Source organism: Salvelinus namaycush, chromosome 7, assembly GCF_016432855.1.
Source record: "Salvelinus namaycush isolate Seneca chromosome 7, SaNama_1.0, whole genome shotgun sequence".
In the NCBI taxonomy this organism is placed as follows: Eukaryota; Metazoa; Chordata; class Actinopteri; order Salmoniformes; family Salmonidae; genus Salvelinus; species Salvelinus namaycush.
In genome coordinates, this window is record NC_052313.1 from 58,394,826 (window position 1) to 58,419,768 (window position 24,943).

The 24,943-nt window shown below is 47.2% G+C and overlaps 1 protein-coding gene across 1 annotated transcript; it reads left to right on the top strand.

Annotated features, from left to right (window-relative positions):
• The first annotated feature begins 2,432 nt into the window (after positions 1–2,432).
• Positions 2,433–22,764, top strand: LOC120051522 (rho-related GTP-binding protein RhoE-like). The gene is made up of 5 exons (XM_038998439.1): positions 2,433–2,763; positions 2,912–2,999; positions 19,500–19,609; positions 20,886–21,020; positions 21,133–22,764. Exons 1-5 carry the CDS (start codon positions 2,614–2,616, stop codon positions 21,379–21,381), a joined length of 732 nt encoding a protein of 243 aa, XP_038854367.1. The 5' UTR covers positions 2,433–2,613; the 3' UTR covers positions 21,382–22,764.
• The last annotated feature ends 2,179 nt before the right edge of the window (positions 22,765–24,943 follow it).

A 24,943-nucleotide genomic window follows, 5' to 3' on the forward strand; every position in this document is an offset into this window, starting at 1 on the left:
GTGAGTACACCCCTAAGTGAAAATGTCCAAATTAGTTATTTTGAGGGGACAGCAAATTTACACTGTTATACAAGCTGTACACTCACTACTTTACATTGTAGCAAAGTGTCATTTCTTCAGTGTTGTCACATGAAAAGATATACTCAAATATTTACAAAAATGTGAGGGGTGTACTCACTTTTGTGATATACTGTATGTCAGTAATTGTCTCCCAGAAAGATAATTAGGAAGAGGGTTTTATCTATCAGAAATGTCATTTTTAGATGCAACATCTGGTCTGATGATCCATGGCTCCAACCAATCAGACGAACAGGATACTGGGGATCCAACAAGAATCAGACTACCACAGTACTAGTCCTGCTTAATGTTATATACGCCCAATGTACTGGCCAGACCTTTGGGCTCTCGGGTGGTGCAGCGGTCTAAGGCACTGCAGCTCAGTGCATGAGGCGTCACTACAGTTCCTGGTTCGGATCCAGGCTGTATCACATTCGGACGTGATTGGGATTCACATAGGGCTGCGCACAATTGGCCCAGCATCGTCCAGGTTTGGCCGGGGTAGGCCACCATTGTAAATAAGAATTAGTTCTTAACTGACTTGCCTAGTTAAATAAAGGTTAACTAAGAATATATCTTTTTTAAATATAGGCCCATATAATATAAAGAGATGATATGACACACCCACCAGGCAGAAGTAAAGGCACAGCAGAACATATAGAGAAAATATATATCAGAATATATATTATAGACTGAAACAAGCAGAGAATGACATATATAACTGTAGTTCATGTTTGGGGATTTCTATGGGAAGAGGGAAAATGTCATGCATAGTTTCCCCATTGTGGAATACATCATCTCCACTCTCTGTTAAGATATACTAGTTCCCTCAAATTCAACTCTGGACCTTAAACACAATTCACTGCTTTTTTTCATTGTCCCCCTCTAATCAGGGACTGATTTAGACCTGGGACACCAGGTGGTTGTCATTTTTAATATAACTGAATTATCTAATTATTAATGAATTATCAGGTAGAACAGAAAACCAACAGTAATCTGGACCTCGTAGGGTCAGACTTGAATACCCCTGTAATAGTATGTCTATCCTGGGTTCTGCTGGTCAGTCAGTCAGTCAGCCAGCCAGTGACATGTTCCCTCCTGCACAGCCAAGCCTGTCTTTCCACTCTGACTATAGTCTCTATCACTGTCTGTATCTGTAGCTGTTGTGTTCTGCTCCCCAGAGCCTGGTCCTGCTCATCTGCTCATCTGACACTGTATTTCTCCTCTCCTCTCCTCTCCTCTCCTCTCCTCTCCTCTCCTCTCCTCTCCTCTCCTCTCCTCTCCTCTCCTCTCCTCTCCTCTCCTCTCCTCTCCTGTATCTGTAGCTATAACACAAACATCTGACTGTAACACTGTATCTCTCCTCTCCTCTCCTCTCCTCTCCTCTCCTCTCCTCTCCTCTCCTCTCCTCTCCTCTCCTCTCCTCTCCTCTCCTCTCCTCCCTTCCCCTCTCCTGTATCTGTAGCTATAACACAAACATCTGACTGTAACACTGTATCTCTCCTCTCCTCTCCTCTCCTCTCCTCTCCTCTCCTCTCCTCTCCTCTCCTCTCCTCTCCTCTCCTCTCCTCTCCTCTCCTCTCCTCTCCTCTCCTCTCCTCTCCTCTCCTCTCCTCTCCTGTATCTGTAGCTATAACTCAGTCTGGAAGCCAGTCTGGACCGGAGGGCAGCACACCCCACACCCACCCTCCCACCCAACAGAAGGGGCTTCACCTGCAAGATAGAGCTTTTGAAATGAATACATTCAGCTCACTTCACAATGCTAATCCATTCCCTTCTTTTCTATTCTAGAGAAAACCGGGGCAAGTTATTGCAATGGGTATTTGATACAGTGATGTTTACATTCCCCGTAAGTCAATAAAGGTTCAACCAGGCTGTCAAAGCTGATAGCCCACATTAACCACACAGTTATTACATCATTAAGAGTGAGTATTACCGTAGATGCTGACGCATATCCTGTCTAGTTTTGGGGCGGCAGGTAGCCTAGTGGTTAGAGCGTTGTGCCAGTAACTGAAAGGTTGCTGGATCGAATCCCTGAGCTGACAAGGTAAAAATCTGTCGTTCTGCCCCTGAACAAGGCAGTTAACCCGCTGTTCCCCAGTAGGTTCCCCGTCATTGTAAAATACAAATTTGTTAGTAGGCTACAGTTAGTATCCTAAATGACATGGTGAGATTATAAATATTTTAATAAAGTAGTCCATCATGATCTGAGCTGTTTGAATGGAGTCCTACGGAGGGCGCCATCACACACTGAACATATGATCACCACTCTGCCGACCACCCAGGTCCCCACATAGTCCTGCTACACTTTCAGCACGTGGAGAGAGGGAGGAGGGACAACTCCACTGGCTCATTGTCTCCGTATAAATACCGTCAAAAAGTCCCGTTCACGTTTAGTCGACACCAGACACAGTACTGACAAAGGACGCAGACATCAGAGAGGAGAAACGGATTTATTGCGCTCCGATTATCTGCTGTTTTCTATTATTCATGTGTGTGTGCTCTCTTCAAACAACGTGGAGCTCTTTATAGCGGACTGTCCGTCAACTGACATCAATGAAGGAGAGAATATCTCGTCAGAAAGTATCTGTTACATCCGGGATGGATCCTAGTCAGATTGTGAAGTGTAAAATAGTTGTGGTCGGGGACAGTCAATGTGGGAAGACTGCTCTACTACACGTTTTTGCAAAGGATATCTTCCCAGAGGTGAGTTCAAAGAAATGGCTGCTTGATAGCTAAATGTAACAAAAGTTTGTTATAACTAATTAATACTACTACTACTACTACTACTAATAATAATAATAATTGTTATTACTTGTCTATAATTATCTATGATTGTCTCTTTTTTCTTTAGAGTTACATGCCCACAGTGTTCGAGAATTACACGGCCAGTTTTGAAATAGACACGAAAAGAATAGAGCTCAGCCTATGGGACACGTCAGGTAATGATCCATTTCATTTCTTTAATCTGTCTATCTATGTTTGCCATAACTATATGACCCAGTCTCCCCTATTATAATATTTAGCTTAGATATATACAACCAGGGTGAATGTATATAACCTGGGTAAATGTATATAACCTGGGTAAATGCAGGATAAATGATTTATTTATTGTTTGCCTTTGACCTCCATGATGCCCATTGATCACAGTTGCTGTCCATTAGAAATGCAGCTGCCAGGCATGTCAGGACCTGTTGGTCTCACAGTGTGTGTGCAGCATGTCATGGAGGAATACATCTGTTGACAGTGATGAATATTTCATTTTAATGAAACTAAATGATCTATTATTTATTATCAAGTTCTGGTTTGTTACATGCTTAGAAGAAGTCATGATGCTACTGTGGAATGCTAGGGATGGACCAGCTGGTTGAACCATTCAGACAGACACCGCTGACCAAATGTTCTACCATGCTTCTCCAGCCCTCTCCCCTCAACAAAGACACAATGCAGCCAATCAGTAACAGTGAGAAGACTGTCCTCCCTCCAGACAAACTGCTACTTCTGTACCTGGTGCAGTTTATTAGTCTTATACTGGCCTCTTCCAGTATACTGGCGTCTAGTGTTGAGGAGTTCACCTCATGGGATCTCCATCCATGCTGGAGGTCTGGCAGTAATTACAGTGGGGAGAACAAGTATTTGATACACTGCCGATTTTGCAGGTTTTCCTACTTACAAAGCATGTAGAGGTCTGTCATTTTTTATCATAGGTACACTTCAACTGTGAGAGACGGAATCTAAAACAAAAATCCAGAAAATCACATTGTATGATTTTTAAGTAATTAATTTGCATTTTATTGCATGACATAAGTATTTTATCACCTACCAACCAGTAAGAATTCCGGCTCTCACAGACCTGTTAGTTTTTCTTTTAAGAAAAAATAATAGATCATTTAGTCTTTGTTGAGGGGAGAGGGCTGGAGAAGCATGGTAGAACATTTGGTCAGCGGTGTCTGTCTGAACGGTTCAACCAGCTGGTCCATCCCTAGCATTCCACAGTAGCATCATGACTTCTTCTAAGCACTGTATGTGTTGTAGCCCCACTCTCCCCCAGCCTGATCCCCAGCCCTCTCCCTTCCATTGCTCCACATTCCTCAGCCCTCTCCCTTCCATTGCACCACACTCCCCAGCCCTCTCCCTTCCATTGCTCCACACTCCCCAGCCCTCTCCCTTCCATTGCTCCACACTCCCCCAGCCCTCTCCCTTCCATTGCTCCACACTCCCCAGCCCTCTCCCTTCCATTGCTCCACTCTCCCCTAGCCCTCTCCCTTCCATTGCTCCACACTCCCCCAGCCCTCTCCCTTCCATTGCTCCACACTCCCCTAGCCCTCTCCCTTCCATTGCTCCACACTCCCCAGCCCTCTCCCTGCTTTTGCCCCACTTTCCCTCAGCCCTCTCCCTGCTTAAGCCCCAGGTCTGCAAACCTTTAGCCTCTGTGCTTCCCCCTCAGCTGTCCCCTGCCTGGACTGTGCTTGTAACCTGGGGGTGGAGGTGGTAGTGCAAGCTGGGGCTCTGTTGTGGAGTGGGTCTGTTTGTCTGTCTGGTTGGCTGTAGACGGACTGGATGTCTGCCTAATTGGCTGTAGAGACACTGTCTGCCTGTCTGGTTGGCTGTAGAGGGACTGTCTGCCTGTAGTATAGTGTAGAGGGACTGTATGTCTGTCTGCCTGTTTGTCTGTCTGCATGTAATGTGGAGGGACTGTTTCTGCCTGTAGTGTAGAGGGACTGTCTGTCTGCCTGTAGTGTAGTGTAGAGGGACTGTCTGCCTGTAGTGTAGTGTAGAGGGACTGTCTGCCTGTAGTGTAGTGTAGAGGGACTGTCTGACTGTAGTGTAGAGGGACTGTCTGTCTGTAGTGTAGAGGGACTGTCTGTCTGTCTGTAGTGTAGAGGTACTGTCTGCCTGTAGTGTAGTGTAGAGGTACTGTCTGTCTGTCTGTAGTGTAGTGTAGAGGGTCTGTCTGTCTGTAGTGTAGAGGAACTGTCTGTCTGTAGTGTAGTGTAGAGGTACTGTCTGTCTGTAGTGTAGAGGTACTGTCTGTCTGTCTGTAGTGTAGTGTAGAGGGACTGTCTGTCTGTAGTGTAGAGTAGAGGGACTGTCTGTCTGTAGTGTAGTGTAGAGGGACTGTCTGTCTGTCTGACTTTCTGCTTATATCTTCAGTAGGTCTCCTGAGCCTTTCCTAGGCACGACTCTGTGATTGGCTCAGCTTCAATGGGCAAACACAGAGCTGGTCTGAGACTGTGTGTGTGTGTTTGTGTTGTTTGTGTTGTGTTGTGTTGTGTGTGTGGTGTGTGTTGTGTTGTGTTGTGTTGTGTTGTTGTGTGTGTGTGTACTGCAGAGCCTATGTATCCCCTAATGGGAACCCCTATTTTATTCAGTAGGGCCTCTGAGCTACTGGCTTATCCCATGCCTCCATTGCCTCTATCCAGGCTTTAACAAGGTAGAGACACCTGAGCTCTGCTCATTACCAGGACTGAGCTGCACATGGATGGGCTCTGCCTCCCTGTCCGCTTTGTTTTCAAGCAGGAATAGAGGAAGGGAAGGAGCATAGCCAAACAGGAGTGGAGGTGCAGCAGACTAACACAAATTCTCACAGTAAAAACGAAAAAGTAAGCTACTGGTTATACAGTATAGTATAGAACACAACCCAGTAATACAGTATAGTATAGAACACAACCCAGTAATACAGTATAGTATAGAACACAACCCAGTAATACAGTATAGTATAGAACACAACCCAGTAATACAGTATAGTATAGAACACAACCCAGTAGTACAGTATAGTATAGAACACAACCCAGTAATACAGTATAGTATAGAACACAACCCAGTAATACAGTATAGTATAGAACACAACCCAGTAATACACTACAGTATAGTATAGAACACAACCCAGTAATATAGTATAGTATAGAACACAACCCATTAATATAGTATAGTATAGTATAGAACACAACCCAGTAATACAGTATAGTATAGAACACAACCCATTAATACAGTATAGTATAGAACACAACCCAGTAATACAGTATAGTATAGAACACAACCCAGTAATACAGTATAGTATAGAACACAACCCAGTAATACAGTATAGTATAGAACACAACCCAGTAATACAGTACAGTATAGTATAGAACACAACCCAGTAATACAGTATAGTATAGAACACAACCCAGAAATACAGTATAGTATAGAACACAACCCAGTAATACAGTATAGTATAGAACACAACACAGTAATACAGTATAGTATAGAACACAACCCAGTAATACAGTATAGTATATAACACAGCCCAGTAATACAGTATAGTATAGAACACAACCCAGTAATACAGTATAGTATAGAACACAACCCAGTAATATAGTATAGTATAGTATAAAACACAGCCCAGTAATACAGTATAGTATAGTATAGAACACAACCCAGTAATACAGTATAGTATAGAACACAACCCAGTAATACAGTATAGTATATAACACAGCCCAGTAATACAGTATAGTATAGAACACAACCCATTAATACAGTGTAGTATAGAACACAACCCAGTAATACAGTATAGTATATAACACAGCCCAGTAATACAGTATAGTATAGAACACAACCCAGTAATACAGTATAGTATAGAACACAACCCAGTAATACAGTATAGTATAGTATAAAACACAGCCCAGTAATACAGTATAGTATAGTATAGAACACAACCCAGTAATACAGTATAGTATAGTATAGAACACAACCCAGTAATACAGTATAGTATATAACACAGCCCAGTAATACAGTATAGTATAGAACACAACCCAGTAATACAGTATAGTATAGAACACAACCCAGTAACAGGCCTTCCACTCACATATACAGTGGGGCAAAAAAGTATTTAGTCAGCCACCAATTGTGCAAGTTCTCCCACTTAAAAAGATGAGAGAGGCCTGTAATTTTCATCATAGGTACACTTCAACTATGACAGACAAAATGAGAAAAAAAAATCCAGAACATCACATTGTAGGATTTTTAATGAATTTATTTGCAAATTATGGTGGAAAATAAGTATTTGGTCACCTACAAACAAGCAAGATTTCTGGCTGTCAGCGAAGTCAGGTCTCCTACCTGACTTCGCCACACTACCCTTTAGCCCCCCCCCCAAGAAATTTTTGGGCTTGACTAACAGGCTTCCTACCGCGTTGTCGTGCTGCCTCCATTCGCCGGTATCCCTCCTCACACTGTGCCAGAGAATCCCAGGCGGGCTCCGACACTCTCCTTGGGTCGATCGCCCACCTGTCGATCTCCCACCTGTAGCCCAGATCCTTCTCCTGCTTCCGTGCTGCCTCCTCATACCGCCGCCTCTCGGCTTTAGCTGCCTCCAGCTCTTCACGAGGGCGGCGATATTCTCCAGGTTGAGCCCATGGACCTTTACCGTCCAGTATTTCCTCCCATGTCCAGAAATCCTGCGATCGCTGCTGTTGCTTTTCACGCTGCTTGGTCCTTGTTTGGTGGGTGATTCTGTAACGGTTTCTCTCCTCCTCTTCGTCTGAAGAGGAGGAGTAGGGATCAGACCAAAATGCAGCGTGTTGTGAAGACATGATGATTTTAATAATAATAACGAAGACGAAAATACACTTGAACAAACTACAAAACAATAAACGAAGTCAACAGACCTGAACAAACGAACTTACATAACACGAAGAACGCACGAACAGGAACAGACTAAACAAACGAAACAGTCCCGTGTGGTGACGAACACAAACACGGAGGACAATCACCCACAAACAAACAGTGAGAACAGCCTACCTTAATATGGTTCTCAATCAGAGGAAACGTCAAACACCTGCCTCTAATTGAGAACCATATCAGGCAACACATTTAACCCAACATAGAAACACATAACATAGAATGCCCACCCCAACTCACGCCCTGACCAACTAAACACATACAAAAACAATGAAAAACAGGTCAGGAACGTGACAACCACTGACATAAAGCTATTGAACCCATATCAACTCACTATCCTAACTCTTAAATAAAGGGGGCAGGCAGACAGCCAATCACCTTACAAACTGCCTCAGACACACACCTCCACGTTCAACATCCAAGGAGAGACGCAATGAAAGAAACGTTGCAAAGAAACATTTCAACACCCCGTAGCCCAGCCGACAGGCCTCTAACCTTTAACCCCTGAAGGTGAAGGAGCACAAAGAGGACGAATGGGAGTTAATAACTTCCCAGGACATCACCTTAATGACCTCCATTTTGTTGTTACCCCCTGACTGACTGTCTGTGGTTCATTAACTGCATCACAGATAAACAGAGAACACCAGGGTCAGTCCACCACCACCTCGTACTGTAGGGAGTCCTGGGAGGGTCTGTCCACCACCACCTCGTACTGTAGGGAGTCCTGGGAGGGTCAGTCCACCACCACCTCGTACTGTAGGGAGTCCTGGGAGGGTCAGTCCACCACCACCTCGTACTGTAGGGAGTCCTGGGAGGGTCAGTCCACCACCACCTCGTACTGTAGGGAGTCCTGGGAGGGTCAGTCCACCACCACCTCGTACTGTAGGGAGTCCTGGGAGGGTCAGTCCACCACCACCTCGTACTGTAGGGAGTCCTGTGAGGGTCAGTCCACCACCACCACCTCGTACTGTAGGGAGTCCTGGGAGGGTCAGTCCACCACCACCTCGTACTGTAGGGAGTCCTGGGAGGGTCAGTCCACCACCACCACCTCGTACTGTAGGGAGTCCTGGGAGGGTCAGTCCACCACCACCTCGTACTGTAGGGAGTCCTGGGAGGGTCAGTCCACCATCACCTCGTACTGTAGGGAGTCCTGGGAGGGTCAGTCCACCATCACCTCGTACTGTAGGGAGTCCTGGGAGGGTCAGTCCACCATCACCTCGTACTGTAGGGAGTCCTGGGAGGGTCAGTCCACCACCACCTCGTACTGTAGGGAGTCCTGGGAGGGTCAGTCCACCACCACCTCGTACTGTAGGGAGTCCTGGGAGGGTCTGTCCACCACCACCTCGTACTGTAGGGAGTCCTGGGAGGGTCTGTCCACCACCACCTCGTACTGTAGGGAGTCCTGGGAGGGTCAGTCCACCACCACCTCGTACTGTAGGGAGTCCTGGGAGGGTCAGTCCACCACCACCTCGTACTGTAGGGAGTCCTGGGAGGGTCTGTCCACCACCACCTCGTACTGTAGGGAGTCCTGGGAGGGTCAGTCCACCACCACCTCGTACTGTAGGGAGTCCTGGGAGGGTCAGTCCACCACCACCTCGTACTGTAGGGAGTCCTGGGAGGGGGGCAGGGGGTGTGCGTTTCAGTCTGGGAGGGTCAGGGATCAGGGGGATGTGGGTTCCTTCCTGGGAGGGTCAAAGGGTTGTGGGTTTCAGTCTGGAGGGTCAGGGGTCAGGGGGATGTGTGTTCCTTCCTGGGAGGGTCAAAGGGTTGTGGGTTTCAGTCTGGAGGGTCAGGGGTCAGGGGGATGTGGGTTCCTTCCTGGGAGGGTCAAAGGGTTGTGGGTTTCAGTTTGGAGGGTCAGGGGTCAGGGGGATGTGGGTTCCTTCCTGGGAGGGTCAAAGGGTTGTGGGTTTCAGTTTGGAAGGGTCAGCGGGGGCTCCAGTTCCACAGATGCCTGAGTTCCTGCCCCCCTACTGCTCCCTGGCAAGACAAACGGCAGAGGGAAACATATTGATTAGTGCTGGGGCTGCTGAGTTAGTTAGGGAGATTTCACAGGGGGGAGTGAATCCCACAGCTGCTAGGCTCCTCCATATCAATCACATGCTGAGAAGAAGAGGGAGGATGGGGGGAGGAGGAGGAGGACGGGGGATGAGGAGGGGTGCTAGATACCGGGGATAAAGCTAGAGCTGAGCTGGGCTTATCTGCAGGAGCCATTCTCCCCAGGGCCGGATTTGGGAGCACCTACCTCCAGGGGGCCTTTCCTGCAATTGAAAACATTTTGCCATGGGACAGAGAAACATTTGCAGTTTTATCATGAGGCTAAGAGAAAATGTTGCAGTTTTCAAGCAAATTTCCTGCAATGCTACACATTTTGCCATGGCTTCTGTCATGTTCATATGCTATATGAGGGGCCCCGACCTCCAGCATTGGGGGTCCCCTTGAGATAGGGGGACCCAGGGCACGTGCCCTTCGTGCCGTTTGTAAATCCGTCCCTCATTCTCCCCCATTGGTATATTGACCCATCTGGGAGGTTTGGAGGAAGTGGTCCTCTTGGTGTTTGTGGCTTTGTACCTGAGGCATCGATTCAGATGTGACTTATTTCAACAATATTACCTGTTCATTTTCTAAACGAATACAGTGGGAGACTATTTAGAAATGAAGGGCAATCAAAGAACCTCAGCGCCAGCTGGTTGCCGTCCTGTCTTCTCCCTCCCTGCCTCCACACACGCCTCCCGCATCACTGCTGTGTGATTCAGCGGTTGAGACAGGATGATGGATTGACTACTAGCGCGTTTGTTGACACTGTTGTAGGCCGGCCGTGCTCCGTGCACGCTGAACGCTCTGAGCCAGCCTATAGGAGGGACGCAGCAGCTGGTTCAACCCGGCACAAAGAGGCCAGTGACACTCAGAGAGACAACCATCAGGGTGATTGACCTTTCAGACGTTACCCAGGCACCATTGACATTCCTCCACTAACTTGAATGCAAAGCATCTATTCTGAATTCCAACCTGTATCCTGTGTGTTTCTGCAGTCAGTTGTTCAGGGGCTGCTGCCTGTCCACTCTGGCTTCTAGACAGCTGAGAGGGGCTCTGCTTCAGCAAGCCCCCATGCCTTCCCTTGTACAGACCACGGCCAGCAGCCAGCCTTTGTTGCCTGCATCGGATCAATTTCTGGAGCTCGGCGAATTGGAGCCGCATGTTTCACATTCCGGGGACGAAAGGTTGCTACTTGCTACTGAACAAAGAGCCCTTTTGTAAACGCTGAGATCTTTCTGCAAACTTAAGAGGAGCGGTGCATATTTCCGCAAGGTCTTACGTTGTTAGCCTGAAAGAAAACTCAATCAAATTAGTTTTTGCATGACTGTGAGGACTTGCCTTAGATCAGCTGTACTGTATACATATTTACACTGTGTGACCTGGGTAACTGAATCATTTACACTGTGTGACCTGGGTAACTGAATCATTTACACTGTGTGACCTGTGGTAACTGAATCATTTACACTGTGTGACCTGGGGTAACTGAATCATTTACACTGTGTGACCTGGGGTAACTGAATAATTTATACTGTGTGACCTGGGGTAACTGAATCATTTACACTGTGTGACCTGGGGTAACTGAATCATTTACACTGTGTGACCTGGGGTAACTGAATCATTTATACTGTGTGACCTGGGGTAACTGAATCATTTACACTGTGTGACCTGGGGTAACTGAAACATTTACACTGTGTGACCTGGGTAACTGAATCATTTATACTGTGTGACTTGGGTAACTGAATAATTTACACTGTGTGACCTGGGGTAACTGAATCATTTACACTGTGTGACCTGGGTAACTGAATCATTTATACTGTGTGACTTGGGTAACTGAATAATTTACACTGTGTGACCTGGGGTAACTGAATCATTTACACTGTGTGACCTGGGGTAACTGAAACATTTACACTGTGTGTCCTGGGGTAACTGAATCATTTACACTGTGTGACCTGGGGTAACTGAATCATTTACACTGTGTGACCTGGGGTAACTGAATCGTTTACACTGTGTGACCTGGGTAACTGAATCATTTACACTGTGTGACCTGGGGTAACTCACATACAAGGTGCTGTGTATCATTCAGAACTCAGATTGTCTTAAACTCTCTTTCTCTCTCTCTCTCTCTCTCTCTCTCTCTCTCTCTCTCTCTCTCTCTCTCTCTCTCTCTCTCTCTCTCTCTCTCTCTCTCTCTCTCTCTGTCGTTCTTTACCTCTCACATTGACACACACTCCTCGCATTAGGGCCTTTTTCTTAAGTGGCATGCTTGAGGTTGATGGGATTCAGAGGTCTGGCAGCAGGACTTGAGGTTGATGGGATTCAGAGGTCTGGCAGCAGGACTTGAGGTTGATGGGATTCAGAGGTCTGGCAGCAGGACTTGAGGTTGATGGGATTCAGAGGTCTGGCAGCAGGACTTGAGGTTGATGGGATTCAGAGGTCTGGCAGCAGGACTTGAGGTTGATGGGATTTAGAGGTCTGGCAGCAGGACTTGAGGTTGATGGGATTCAGAGGTCTGGCAGCAGGACTTGAGGTTGATGGGATTCAGAGGTCTGGCAGCAGGACTTGAGGTTGATGGGATTCAGAGGTCTGGCAGCAGGACTTGAGGTTGATGGGATTCAGAGGTCTGGCAGCAGGACTTGAGGTTGATGGGATTCAGAGGTCTGGCAGCAGGACTTGAGGTTGATGGGATTCAGAGGTCTGGCAGCAGGACTAACTGTGGAATGAATGGTTCAGATGGAGCTGAACTGTTGTGGTCCACACAGGGCTCCACTCAGCTATCAGCTCAGCTGGCACCCTATTCCCTATGAAGTGCACTCGAGGCCCATCAGCAAATGGGGTGGCATTTGGGACGCAGACAAAGACTAAGAGCTCTGTGGTCAGGCCTCTCTCTCTCTGCCTCGTCTGTCACTCTGAGGGCTGAAGAGAGAGACCGGGAGCATGTGTCAGCAGCTGCCTACTCCCCTAATGTCTGTCTGTCTGTCTGTCTGTCTGTCTGTCTGTCTGTCTGTCTGTCTGTCTGTCTGTCTGTCTGTCTGTCTGTCTGTCTGTCTGTCTGTCTGTCTGTCTGTCTGTCTGTCTGTCTGTCTGTCTGTCTGTCTGTCTGTCTGTCTGTCTGTCTGTGAGAGATATTAAAAAATAGAGATGAAGGGAGCAAGAGAAAAGGAGAGAGAGAAGAGAACAAAAGAGGCAGAACAGTGGGTGGGTGTCTTCCTTCCTCTCAGATGAAAATGTCCTGAGAGGAACAAGGACGGAGCAGAAACTAATGAGGTGATAGTCAACAGGACTTTGTCCACTGTGGAACTTCCTGTTGTGTGTGTGTGTGTGTGTGGGCGGGCGTGCATGCATGCGTGCGTGTGTGTGTGTGTGGGGCGTTCTATCAGCTGGGCACCAGGAGATGTCCTCACAGGGGTTCAGATCCAGCTGGGATGAAACAGACACATAGCAGCATCCTCCTAATACACTTCCATAAGAGAGGAACAGCTATTTATGGCTGAGGAAAACACCCAAATACACTCCACTGATTGTCCTGGGATAGCCATGAACTTATTGTGAAGTTTTGAATCTGTCTTCTATAGAACTACTAACAGCATGACCCTTAGTAGCAACCTCATCCTCTATAAAATAACATTCCCCCAGATTTCCTGTGGATGGAGGGTTTGTCAGTATTCTGAATGTTGCCCCCAGATTTCCTGTGGAGGGAGGGTTTGTCAGTATTCTGAATGTTGCCCCCAGATTTCCTGTGGAGGGAGGGTTTGTCAGTATTCTGAATGTTGCCCCCAGATTTCCTGTGGAGGGAGGGTTTGTCAGTATTCTGAATGTTGCCCCCAGATTTCCTGTGGAGGGAGGGTTTGTCAGTATTCTGAATGTTGCCCCCAGATTTCCTGTGGATGGAGGGTTTGTCAGTATTCTGAATGTTGCCCCCAGATTTCCTGTGGAGGGAGGGTTTGTCAGTATTCTGAATGTTGCCCCCAGATTTCCTGTGGAGGGAGGGTTTGTCAGTATTCTGAATGTTGCCCCCAGATTTCCTGTGGAGGGAGGGTTTGTCAGTATTCTGAATGTTGCCCCCAGATTTCCTGTGGAGGGAGGGTTTGTCAGTATTCTGAATGTTGCCCCCAGATTTCCTGTGGAGGGAGGGTTTGTCAGTATTCTGAATGTTGCCCCCAGATTTCCTGTGGAGGGAGGGTTTGTCAGTATTCTGAATGTTGCCCCCAGATTTCCTGTGGAGGGAGGGTTTGTCAGTATTCTGAATGTTGCCCCCAGATTTCCTGTGGAGGGAGGGTTTGTCAGTATTCTGAATGTTGCCCCCAGACTTCCTGTGGATGGAGGGTTTGTCAGTATTCTGAATGTTGCCCCCAGATTTCCTGTGGATGGAGGGTTTGTCAGTATTCTGAATGTTGCCCCCAGATTTCCTGTGGAGGGAGGGTTTGTCAGTATTCTGAATGTTGCCCCCAGATTTCCTGTGGAGGGAGGGTTTGTCAGTATTCTGAATGTTGCCCCCAGATTTCCTGTGGAGGGAGGGTTTGTCAGTATTCTGAATGTTGCCCCCAGATTTCCTGTGGAGGGAGGGTTTGTCAGTATTCTGAATGTTGCCCCCAGACTTCCTGTGGAGGGAGGGTTTGTCAGTATTCTGAATGTTGCCCCCAGATTTCCTGTGGAGAGAGGGTTTGTCAGTATTCTGAATGTTGCCCCCAGATTTCCTGTGGATGGAGGGTTTGTCAGTATTCTGAATGTTGCCCCCAGATTTCCTGTGGATGGAGGGTTTGTCAGTATTCTGAATGTTGCCCCCAGACTTCCTGTGGAGGGAGGGTTTGTCAGTATTCTGAATGTTGCCCCCAGATTTCCTGTGGAGGGAAGGTTTGTCAGTATTCTGAATGTCTAGATGTGGTTGTGTGTCACTTAGTGATTATAGGACTTCCAGTAAATATGTGAAACATATCCTTCTGCGTTCCTCTCCGTTGAGGACTGAGCAGCAAGCACTTCCTCTGCAGTAACTGATCCTTACCCCATCCTCAACATCCTCTAACTGATCCTTACCCCATCCTCAACATCCTATAACTGATCCTTACCCCCATCCTCAACATCCTCTAACTGATCCTTACCCCCATCCTCAACATCCTCTAACTGATCCTTACCCCCATCCTCAACATCCTCTAACTGATCCTTACCCCATCCTCAACATCCTCTAACTGATCCTTACCCCATCCTCAACATCCTCTAACTGATCCTTACCCCCATCCTCAACATCCTCTAACTGATCCTTACCCCCATCCTCAACATCCTCTAACTGATCCTTACCCCCATCCTCAACATCCTCTAACTGATCCTTACCCCCATCCTCAACATCCTCTAACTGATCCTTACCCCCATCCTCAACATCCTCTAACTGATCCTTACCCCCATCCTCAACATCCTCTAACTGATCCTTACCCCCATCCTCAACATCCTCTAACTGATCCTTACCCCCATCCTCAACATCCTCTAACTGATCCTTACCCCCATCCTCAACATCCTCTAACTGATCCTTACCCCATCCTCAACATCCTCTAACTGATCCTTACCCCCATCCTCAACATCCTCTAACTGATCCTTACCCCCATCCTCAACATCCTCTAACTGATCCTTACCCCCATCCTCAACATCCTCTAACTGATCCTTACCCCCATCCTCAACATCCTCTAACTGATCCTTACCCCCATCCTCAACATCCTCTAACTGATCCTTACCCCCATCCTCAACATCCTCTAACTGATCCTTACCCCCATCCTCAACATCCTCTAACTGATCCTTACCCCCATCCTCAACATCCTCTAACTGATCCTTACCCCCATCCTCAACATCCTCTAACTGATCCTTACCCCCATCCTCAACATCCTCTAACTGATCCTTACCCCCCATCCTCAACATCCTCTAACTGATCCTTACCCCATCCTCAACATCCTCTAACTGATCCTTACCCCCATCCTCAACATCCTCTAACTGATCCTTACCCCATCCTCAACATCCTCTAACTGATCCTTACCCCCATCCGCAACATCCTCTAACTGATCCTTACCCCCATCCTCAACATCCTCTAACTGATCCTTACCCCCATCCTCAACATCCTCTAACTGATCCTTACCCCCATCCTCAACATCCTCTAACTGATCCTTACCCCATCCTCAACATCCTCTAACTGATCCTTACCCCCATCCTCAACATCCTCTAACTGATCCTTACCCCCATCCTCAACATCCTCTAACTGATCCTTACCCCCATCCTCAACATCCTCTAACTGATCCTTACCCCCATCCTCAACATCCTCTAACTGATCCTTACCCCCGTCCTCAACATCCTCTAACTGATCCTTACCCCCGTCCTCAACATCCTCTAACTGATCCTTACCCCCATCCTCAACATCCTCTAACTGATCCTTACCCCATCCTCAACATCCTCTAACTGATCCTTACCCCCATCCTCAACATCCTCTAACTGATCCTTACCCCATCCTCAACATCCTCTAACTGATCCTTACCCCCATCCTCAACATCCTCTAACTGATCCTTACCCCCCCATCCTCAACATCCTCTAACTGATCCTTACCCCCGTCCTCAACATCCTCTAACTGATCCTTACCCCCATCCTCAACATCCTCTAACTGATCCTTACCCCATCCTCAACATCCTCTAACTGATCCTTACCCCCATCCTCAACATCCTCTAACTGATCCTTACCCCCCATCCTCAACATCCTCTAACTGATCCTTACCCCCCATCCTCAACATCCTCTAACTGATCCTTACCCCCCATCCTCAACATCCTCTAACTGATCCTTACCCCCATCCTCAACATCCTCTAACTGATCCTTACCCCCATCCTCAACATCCTCTAACTGATCCTTACCCCCATCCTCAACATCCTCTAACTGATCCTTACCCCCATCCTCAACATCCTCTAACTGATCCTTACCCCCATCCTCAACATCCTCTAACTGATCCTTACCCCCATCCTCAACATCCTCTAACTGATCCTTACCCCCATCCTCAACATCCTCTAACTGATCCTTACCCCATCCTCAACATCCTCTAACTGATCCTTACCCCCATCCTCAACATCCTCTAACTGATCCTTACCCCCCATCCTCAACATCCTCTAACTGATCCTTACCCCCATCCTCAACATCCTCTAACTGATCCTTACCCCCATCCTCAACATCCTCTAACTGATCCTTACCCCCATCCTCAACATCCTCTAACTGATCCTTACCCCCATCCGCAACATCCTCTAACTGATCCTTACCCCCATCCTCAACATCCTCTAACTGATCCTTACCCCCATCCTCAACATCCTCTAACTGATCCTTACCCCCATCCTCAACATCCTCTAACTGATCCTTACCCCCATCCTCAACATCCTCTAACTGATCCTTACCCCCATCCTCAACATCCTCTAACTGATCCTTACCCCCATCCTCAACATCCTCTAACTGATCCTTACCCCCATCCTCAACATCCTCTAACTGATCCTTACCCCCGTCCTCAACATCCTCTAACTGATCCTTACCCCCGTCCTCAACATCCTCTAACTGATCCTTACCCCCATCCTCAACATCCTCTAACTGATCCTTACCCCATCCTCAACATCCTCTAACTGATCCTTACCCCCATCCTCAACATCCTCTAACTGATCCTTACCCCATCCTCAACATCCTCTAACTGATCCTTACCCCCATCCTCAACATCCTCTAACTGATCCTTACCCCCCCATCCTCAACATCCTCTAACTGATCCTTACCCCCGTCCTCAACATCCTCTAACTGATCCTTACCCCCATCCTCAACATCCTCTAACTGATCCTTACCCCATCCTCAACATCCTCTAACTGATCCTTACCCCCATCCTCAACATCCTCTAACTGATCCTTACCCCCCATCCTCAACATCCTCTAACTGATCCTTACCCCCCATCCTCAACATCCTCTAACTGATCCTTACCCCCCATCCTCAACATCCTCTAACTGATCCTTACCCCCATCCTCAACATCCTCTAACTGATCCTTACCCCCATCCTCAACATCCTCTAACTGATCCTTACCCCCATCCTCAACATCCTCTAACTGATCCTTACCCCCATCCTCAACATCCTCTAACTGATCCTTACCCCCATCCTCAACATCCTCTAACTGATCCTTACCCCCATCCTCAACATCCTCTAACTGATCCTTACCCCCATCCTCAACATCCTCTAACTGATCCTTACCCCCATCCTCAACATCCTCTAACTGATCCTTACCCCATCCTCAACATCCTCTAACTGATCCTTACCCCCATCCTCAACATCCAACATCCAACCAAACACAGTGTTTTTATGATCAGCCCTCTTAAGGCCAGCTTTGCAGTAGCTATAGAGAGAAACCCTGGCCTGTGTGGGTCTGAAATGACACACTATTCCCTATATAGTGCACTTATATAGAGCGCTCTGGTCAAAAGTAGTGCACGATATAGGGAATAGGGTGTGTGGCAGGGCAGGAGGACGATGAATGGATGTTGATCCAGCTAGATCGGCTTCTTCCAGATACTGCATTCCTTCCTGTGTGCGGGTGTGTGTGTGTGGTGGCTTCCTCTGGGCATGTGGAAAAGACCTCCCAAGAGTCCCAGCCACTTTAGACATGAAAAACTAAATTCCCCGGATTCTTTGGCAGCGGGGCTTTGTTACATGTGGGTAGCCCTAGACTTTAGTTTCCACAGCTGCTCACGTGACCCGGTCTCTCACCTTGATGTAAGCCTAAACCCCTCACCACTAAGCTGTTACAGAGATAGGGGAGGAGGGAGGGAGAGAGGGATGAAGGGGGGTTGGGATGGAGAGAGTGAAAGAGAGAGGCGTTTTCCTACACATGGTCCCAGTTTAAGGGGTTGGCATGGTTTTCTAGGTTTCTGCTTTCTCTGGAACTCTGGTCTCAAGAGAGAAGTAAGCTAGTCCTCAAACACAACGTATTGCTGCAGTCAGCGTAACGTCTGCATCTCTTCTGTTGATGTTCTTCCAGTGTGTATTATCTTGATGCTTAATGACTGTGTCCTTCGCTGTGGAGAAATGGTCTCTCATCACCAAAACATCTTCATCTCTATGACTATGTCATTATCTGGTTTGGACAGGTTTGGTTGGCCCATAGGATGCTCAATGTATCCATGTGTGTTTTTTTACTCTGTCTCAATCTCTTACATCCACAGTAGGAGTGTTAGTTCTCTGTGTATTGTGTGAGTTGTAGTTCTCTGTGTATTGTGTAAGTTGTAATTCTCTGTGTATTGTGTGAGTTGTATTGTGTGAGTTGTAGTTCTCTGTGTATTGTGTAAGTTGTAATTCTCTGTGTATTGTGTGAGTTGTATTGTGTGAGTTGTAGTTTTCTGTGTATTGTTTGAGTTGTAGATTTCTGTGTATTGTGTGAGTTGTAGTTATATGTGTATTGTGTGGGTTGTAGTTCTATGTGTATTGTGTGGGTTGTAGTTCTCTGTGTATTGTGTGAGTTGTAGTTCTCTGTGTATTGTGTGAGTTGTAGTTCTCTGTGTATTGTGTGAGTTGTAGTTTTCTGTGTATTGTTTGAGTTGTAGTTCTCTGTGTATTGTGTGGGTTGTAGTTCTATGTGTATTGTGTGGGTTGTAGTTCTCTGTGTATTGTGTGAGTTGTAGTTTTCTGTGTATTGTTTGAGTTGTAGTTCTCTGTGTATTGTGTGAGTTGTAGTTGTCCGTGTGCTGACCTGTGCTTTGTTCTGTTGTTTCAGGGTCTCCATACTACGACAACGTGAGGCCTCTCTCCTACCCAGACTCAGACGCTGTCCTTATCTGTTTTGACGTCAGCCGCCCTGACACACTCGACAGCGTAATAAAGAAGGTGTGTACCACAGGAGGTCGGTGGCACCTTAATTGGGGAGGACAGGCTCATGATAATGGTTGGAGTGGAATGGCATCAAACACATCAAACACATGGTTTCCAGGTGTTTGATACCATTCTATTGGCTCAGTTCCAGCCATGTTTATGGTCCGTCCTCCACTTGTGTGTACCTACCATTAGTCAACCTCTATAGCCTTTAGAATATGGACCTTCATGTGTTTTTCTTTTACCTCACTTGAAAGAAACTACATATACAGTTTTCATTCAATGAATTCATTTTAATATCCTTTTCACTTGACCTCCCCCAGAACGTTTTCCCAGTAATTACCAGTTTTTCCCAGTAATTTCTTGTTTTTTCCACTTAGCCCACTTAAACATCTAGAGAGTTGAGGTACAGACAGAGGTCGTAATGGGTTAGGGGGCGTTAGGGTGAGAGGAGGGCAGGGAAAGGAAGGGAGTGATTTTTAGTGTCCTCTGATGTGACTCTGCTATAGAAAAAAAACCATGAGAAGGTTCCGTTCCAAAACAGAGTTCCTTCCTTCCTCTGGGCCAGTTCAAACAATCACCTGTCTGTACAACACAGAACCTGATCCCTCAATGTCCAGTCAGCCAGCCAGCCAGCCAGTCAGTCAGCCAGTCAGCCAGTCAGCCAGCCAGCCAGCCAGCCAGTCAGCCAGCCAGCCAGCCAGTCAGCCAGTCAGCCAGTCAGCCAGCCAGCCAGCCAGCCAGCCAGCCAGCCAGCCAGCCAGTCAGTCAGTCAGCCAGCCAGTCAGTCAGCCAGCCAGCCAGCCAAACACTCCTTGTTCCCCAGACTGCATTAGTAGCAGATTATATCCACTGATTAAAGGCCATTGATCCCAGAGTGTTTATTGTATTTGAGAGGAAACGTGAAGGATTATCTCTGGCCTTAAAGCCTCCGATACTGCATTCCTTCCTGGGTTCAACGCTGTGTGATGCAGCATGGTGACTGGAAACAGGAAGTGGCTTTGTTCTTCAGGAGAGGGCTCAGGTTCTGTCTGAAAAAAGTGTACAAGCCGTCAAATACTTGATACCTCCAGTCCTTGATTCCTCAATTACTCCCTCTCAAAATCCATTGGAGGAGAGGCTCCAAGGTCCCTCCTCTTGTACCTCCTCCTCCAATGAGCTTTGAGAGGGAGGTGAGGAATTGAGGAATCAAGGACAGGAGGAGGCAAGTATTTGATGGCTAGTCTGGACTAGCTCCCATTCTGTCTGGTCCTGTCCTCCCAGTCTCAATGACTTTCTCTGTCCTCCACAGTGGAAAGGGGAGATCCAGGAGTTCTGTCCCAACACCAAGATGCTCCTGGTGGGCTGCAAATCAGACCTGCGCACCGACCTCTCCACGCTGGTGGAGCTATCCAATCACAGACAGATGCCTGTGTCATATGATCAGGTACGGTGGTTGTAGAGTGCATTTTCTTCAGATTTTGGGTCAATTCCATTTCAATTCAGTAAATTCAGGAAGTAAACTGAAATTCCAATTCCAATGTGTTTTCTTTCTACAGGGTTCCAACATGGCCAAACAGATCTCAGCCCCCTACATCGAGTGCTCAGCCCAGCAGTCAGAGAACAGCGTCAGGGACATTTTCCACGTGGCCACCTTGGCCTGCGTCAACAAGAACAACAAGAACGTCAAACGCAACAAATCTACCAGAGGCAACAAAAGGATCTCGCACATGCCCACTAGGCCCGACCTCGCGGCGGTAGCGTCAGACCTGCGGAAGGACAAAGCAAAGAGTTGCAGTGTCATGTGACCTGGTGGGCAGGGTCACGACCCTCAGCAGTGGGTTTGTAGGCTGGGATTGAAGCATGCAGTGAGGATAGGGGTTAAAGGTCAGAGCATAGTGCATTTTGGAACATTAGAGGGTGAGGCCCTTCCCTTCCTGCACTTTAAAGCCCTTGGCTTGCTGTCCTGGGGTGGAGTTTTGTATATGCATCATACAATGTAAATGTAGATGAAATCCACCGTATCAATGACAACACAATAGTCTTTCAGTGTAGCCTGTCTGTCTACCATCCATCTCCCTTACATATCTTTTACCAGAAGAGGAAGCTATCTCTGCTTTGGGCCAATTAGCTGCCTTCCTTCCGGCGTCCCGGGAGGTAGTAACACTGTTTCCTCTTAGAGCTGGACGAGGAAGTGGTCATGGCCTTTCACAGGAAATTAGCATTTCCACAGGAAGTGATGTCACGTAGGAAAAGTTGAACGAGTCCCGGACGTTTTTCTAAGGCCTTCAGAAAGGATGTGAACAAGAGATCTACGCTGTACATGTAACTGTAAATGATGATAGGCTCACCCCCCTCTGTACAGCTGACTCCATCACCATGAGAGACTGCAGCGGTGCACTCTGGAACGCTGAAGACGAGCGGCCGTCTGTACAGCTGACTCCATCACCATGAGAGACTGCAGCGGTGCACTCTGGAACGCTGAAGACGAGCGGCCGTCTGTACAGCTGACTCCATCACCATGAGAGACTGCAGCGGTGCACTCTGGAACGCTGAAGACGAGCGGCCGTCTGTACAGCTGACTCCATCACCATGAGAGACTGCAGCGGTGCACTCTGGAACGCTGAAGACGAGCGGCCGTCTGTACAGCTGACTCCATCACCATGAGAGACTGCAGCGGTGCACTCTGGAACGCTGAAGACGAGCGGCCGTCTGTACAGCTGACTCCATCACCATGAGAGACTGCAGCGGTGCACTCTGGAACGCTGAAGACGAGCGGCCGTCTGTACAGCTGACTCCATCACCATGAGAGACTGCAGCGGTGCACTCTGGAACGCTGAAGACGAGCGGCCGTCTGTACAGCTGACTCCATCACCATGAGAGACTGCAGCGGTGCACTCTGGAACGCTGAAGACGAGCGGCCGTCTGTACAGCTGACTCCATCACCATGAGAGACTGCAGCGGTGCACTCTGGAACGCTGAAGACGAGCGGCCGTCTGTACAGCTGACTCCATCACCATGAGAGACTGCAGCGGTGCACTCTGGAACGCTGAAGACGAGCGGCCGTCTGTACAGCTGACTCCATCACCATGAGAGACTGCAGCGGTGCACTCTGGAACGCTGAAGACGAGCGGCCGTCTGTACAGCTGACTCCATCACCATGAGAGACTGCAGCGGTGCACTCTGGAACGCTGAAGACGAGCGGCCGTCTGTACAGCTGACTCCATCACCATGAGAGACTGCAGCGGTGCACTCTGGAACGCTGAAGACGAGCGGAGCGGCCGTCTGTACAGCTGACTCCATCACCATGAGAGACTGCAGCGGTGCACTCTGGAACGCTGAAGACGAGCGGCCGTCTGTACAGCTGACTCCATCACCATGAGAGACTGCAGCGGTGCACTCTGGAACGCTGAAGACGAGCGGCCGTCTTGCACTGGATCAAAGATCTGGAAGTGACATGACACTGCGCACGCAGCACATCACCGTGGTTTCCATCAGCTTGTTTGTTTCTCTTCCTCCTTCTTGTGGTTGCAAGTCAAGTGTTTCCTGACCTAATGGTCCTGTTGTTCCAGTCATGTCTTTCCTGTATTTTGTAGAATTTACTGTAAGCCCATATGATTTAAACCAATGACCGTTGACATCCTAGGACTTCTGATCTGGTTGGCGTAATGATAGACAGGGTATTGTGATGCTGAACAGTTTATGGACGTGCCCTTTCAGCTATGCAACACCTTGTCAATCTGCTCTCAGCAAGGGAGGGGAACGAAATTAACAAATGAAGCATGACTTTGGTTGAAGGACGTTGTTCACTGGATATGTCTAAAGTATAAATGCACTTTTTAAAGATCAAGGCTTCGCTAAAAAGCGCCATGAATTCTGGTATATTCCAATGCCTTTATTAAACTGTTTTCAGAACAGCTTCTCCTAGAGCAGTATCATCAGCTAGGCTGCTAATGCTTTCTGTTTCTGACATGAATGAACAGAAAGAAACGGTTGTTTGTTGTGTAAAGAAACGGTTGTTTGTTGTGTAAAGAAACGGTTCTTTGTTGTGTTTTGTCATTAGGTCATCATCCCCCTTTTTTAATGTAAATGTTATGTCTGTGTCCCATTGGTGTTGCTACAATATTTATTGAATTATATATTTTCCCTTTCAAATAAAAACAAAATTAAGAAAAAAAACACAGAATTGTATTATTTTTTCATCACATTGCATGACATGTTTGAAATAAAATGTCATTCAGTTCCACAGACAAAGACCTGTGTCTCGTTGTCTGTTCTGGACTTTGCCCCTGTAGGCATGTTATACATACATTTAATTGATGTCACAAAACAAACTTCTGGTAGAAATATATCGGCTTCAGGAGATGGAGTGAGTGTCATAACTTGAATTAAACCCAATGTCACACAGATGAGCTCAAATCAAATATCCGGGGGGCTGTCAGCCTAGAACACAACAAACTGTTTCCCCTTCAATATACAACCCAGACAAACTGTTTCCCCTTCAATATACAACCCAGACAAACTGTTTCCCTTCAATATACAACCCAGACAAACTGTTTCCCCTTCAATATACAACCCAGACAAACTGTTTCCCTTCAATATACAACCCAGACAACTGTTTTCCCTTCAATATACAACCCAGACAAACTGTTTCCCTTCAATATACAACCCAGACAAACTGTTTCCCTTCAATATACACCCCAGACAAACTGTTTCCCTTCAATATACAACCCAGACAAACTGTTTCCCTTCAATATACAACCCAGACGAACTGTTTCCCCTTCAATATATAACCCAGACAAACTGTTTCCCTTCAATATACAACCCAGAGAAACTGTTTCCCTTCAATATACAACCCCGACAAACTGTTTCCCTTCAATATACAACCCAGACAAACTGTTTCCCCTTCAATATACAACCCAGACAAACTGTTTCCCCTTCAATATACAACCCAGACAAACTGTTTCCCTTCAATATACAATCCAGACAAACTGTTTCCCTTCAATATACAACCCAGACAAACTGTTTCCCTTCAATATACAACCCAGACAAACTGTTTCCCCTTCAATATACAACCCAGACAAACTGTTTCCCTTCAATATACAACCCAGACAAACTGTTTCCCTTCAATATACACCCCAGACAAACTGTTTCCCTTCAATATACAACCCAGACAAACTGTTTCCCTTCAATATACAACCCAGACGAACTGTTTCCCTTCAATATACAACCCAGACAAACTGTTTCCCTTCAATATACAACCCTGACAAACTGTTTCCCTTCAATATACAACCCAGACAAACTGTTTCCCTTCAATATACAACCCAGACAAACTGTTTCCCTTCAATATACAACCCAGACAAACTGTTT

Coding starts and splice junctions, on each gene's coding strand:
- LOC120051522 (XM_038998439.1), top strand. CDS start 2,614: ATGAAGGAGAGAATATCTCGTCAGAAAGTATCTGTTACATCCGGGATG. Junction 19,610..20,885: donor TCGACAGCGTAATAAAGAAG/GTGTGTACCACA, acceptor TGTCCTCCACAG/TGGAAAGGGGAGATCCAGGA. Junction 21,021..21,132: donor TGCCTGTGTCATATGATCAG/GTACGGTGGTTG, acceptor TTCTTTCTACAG/GGTTCCAACATGGCCAAACA.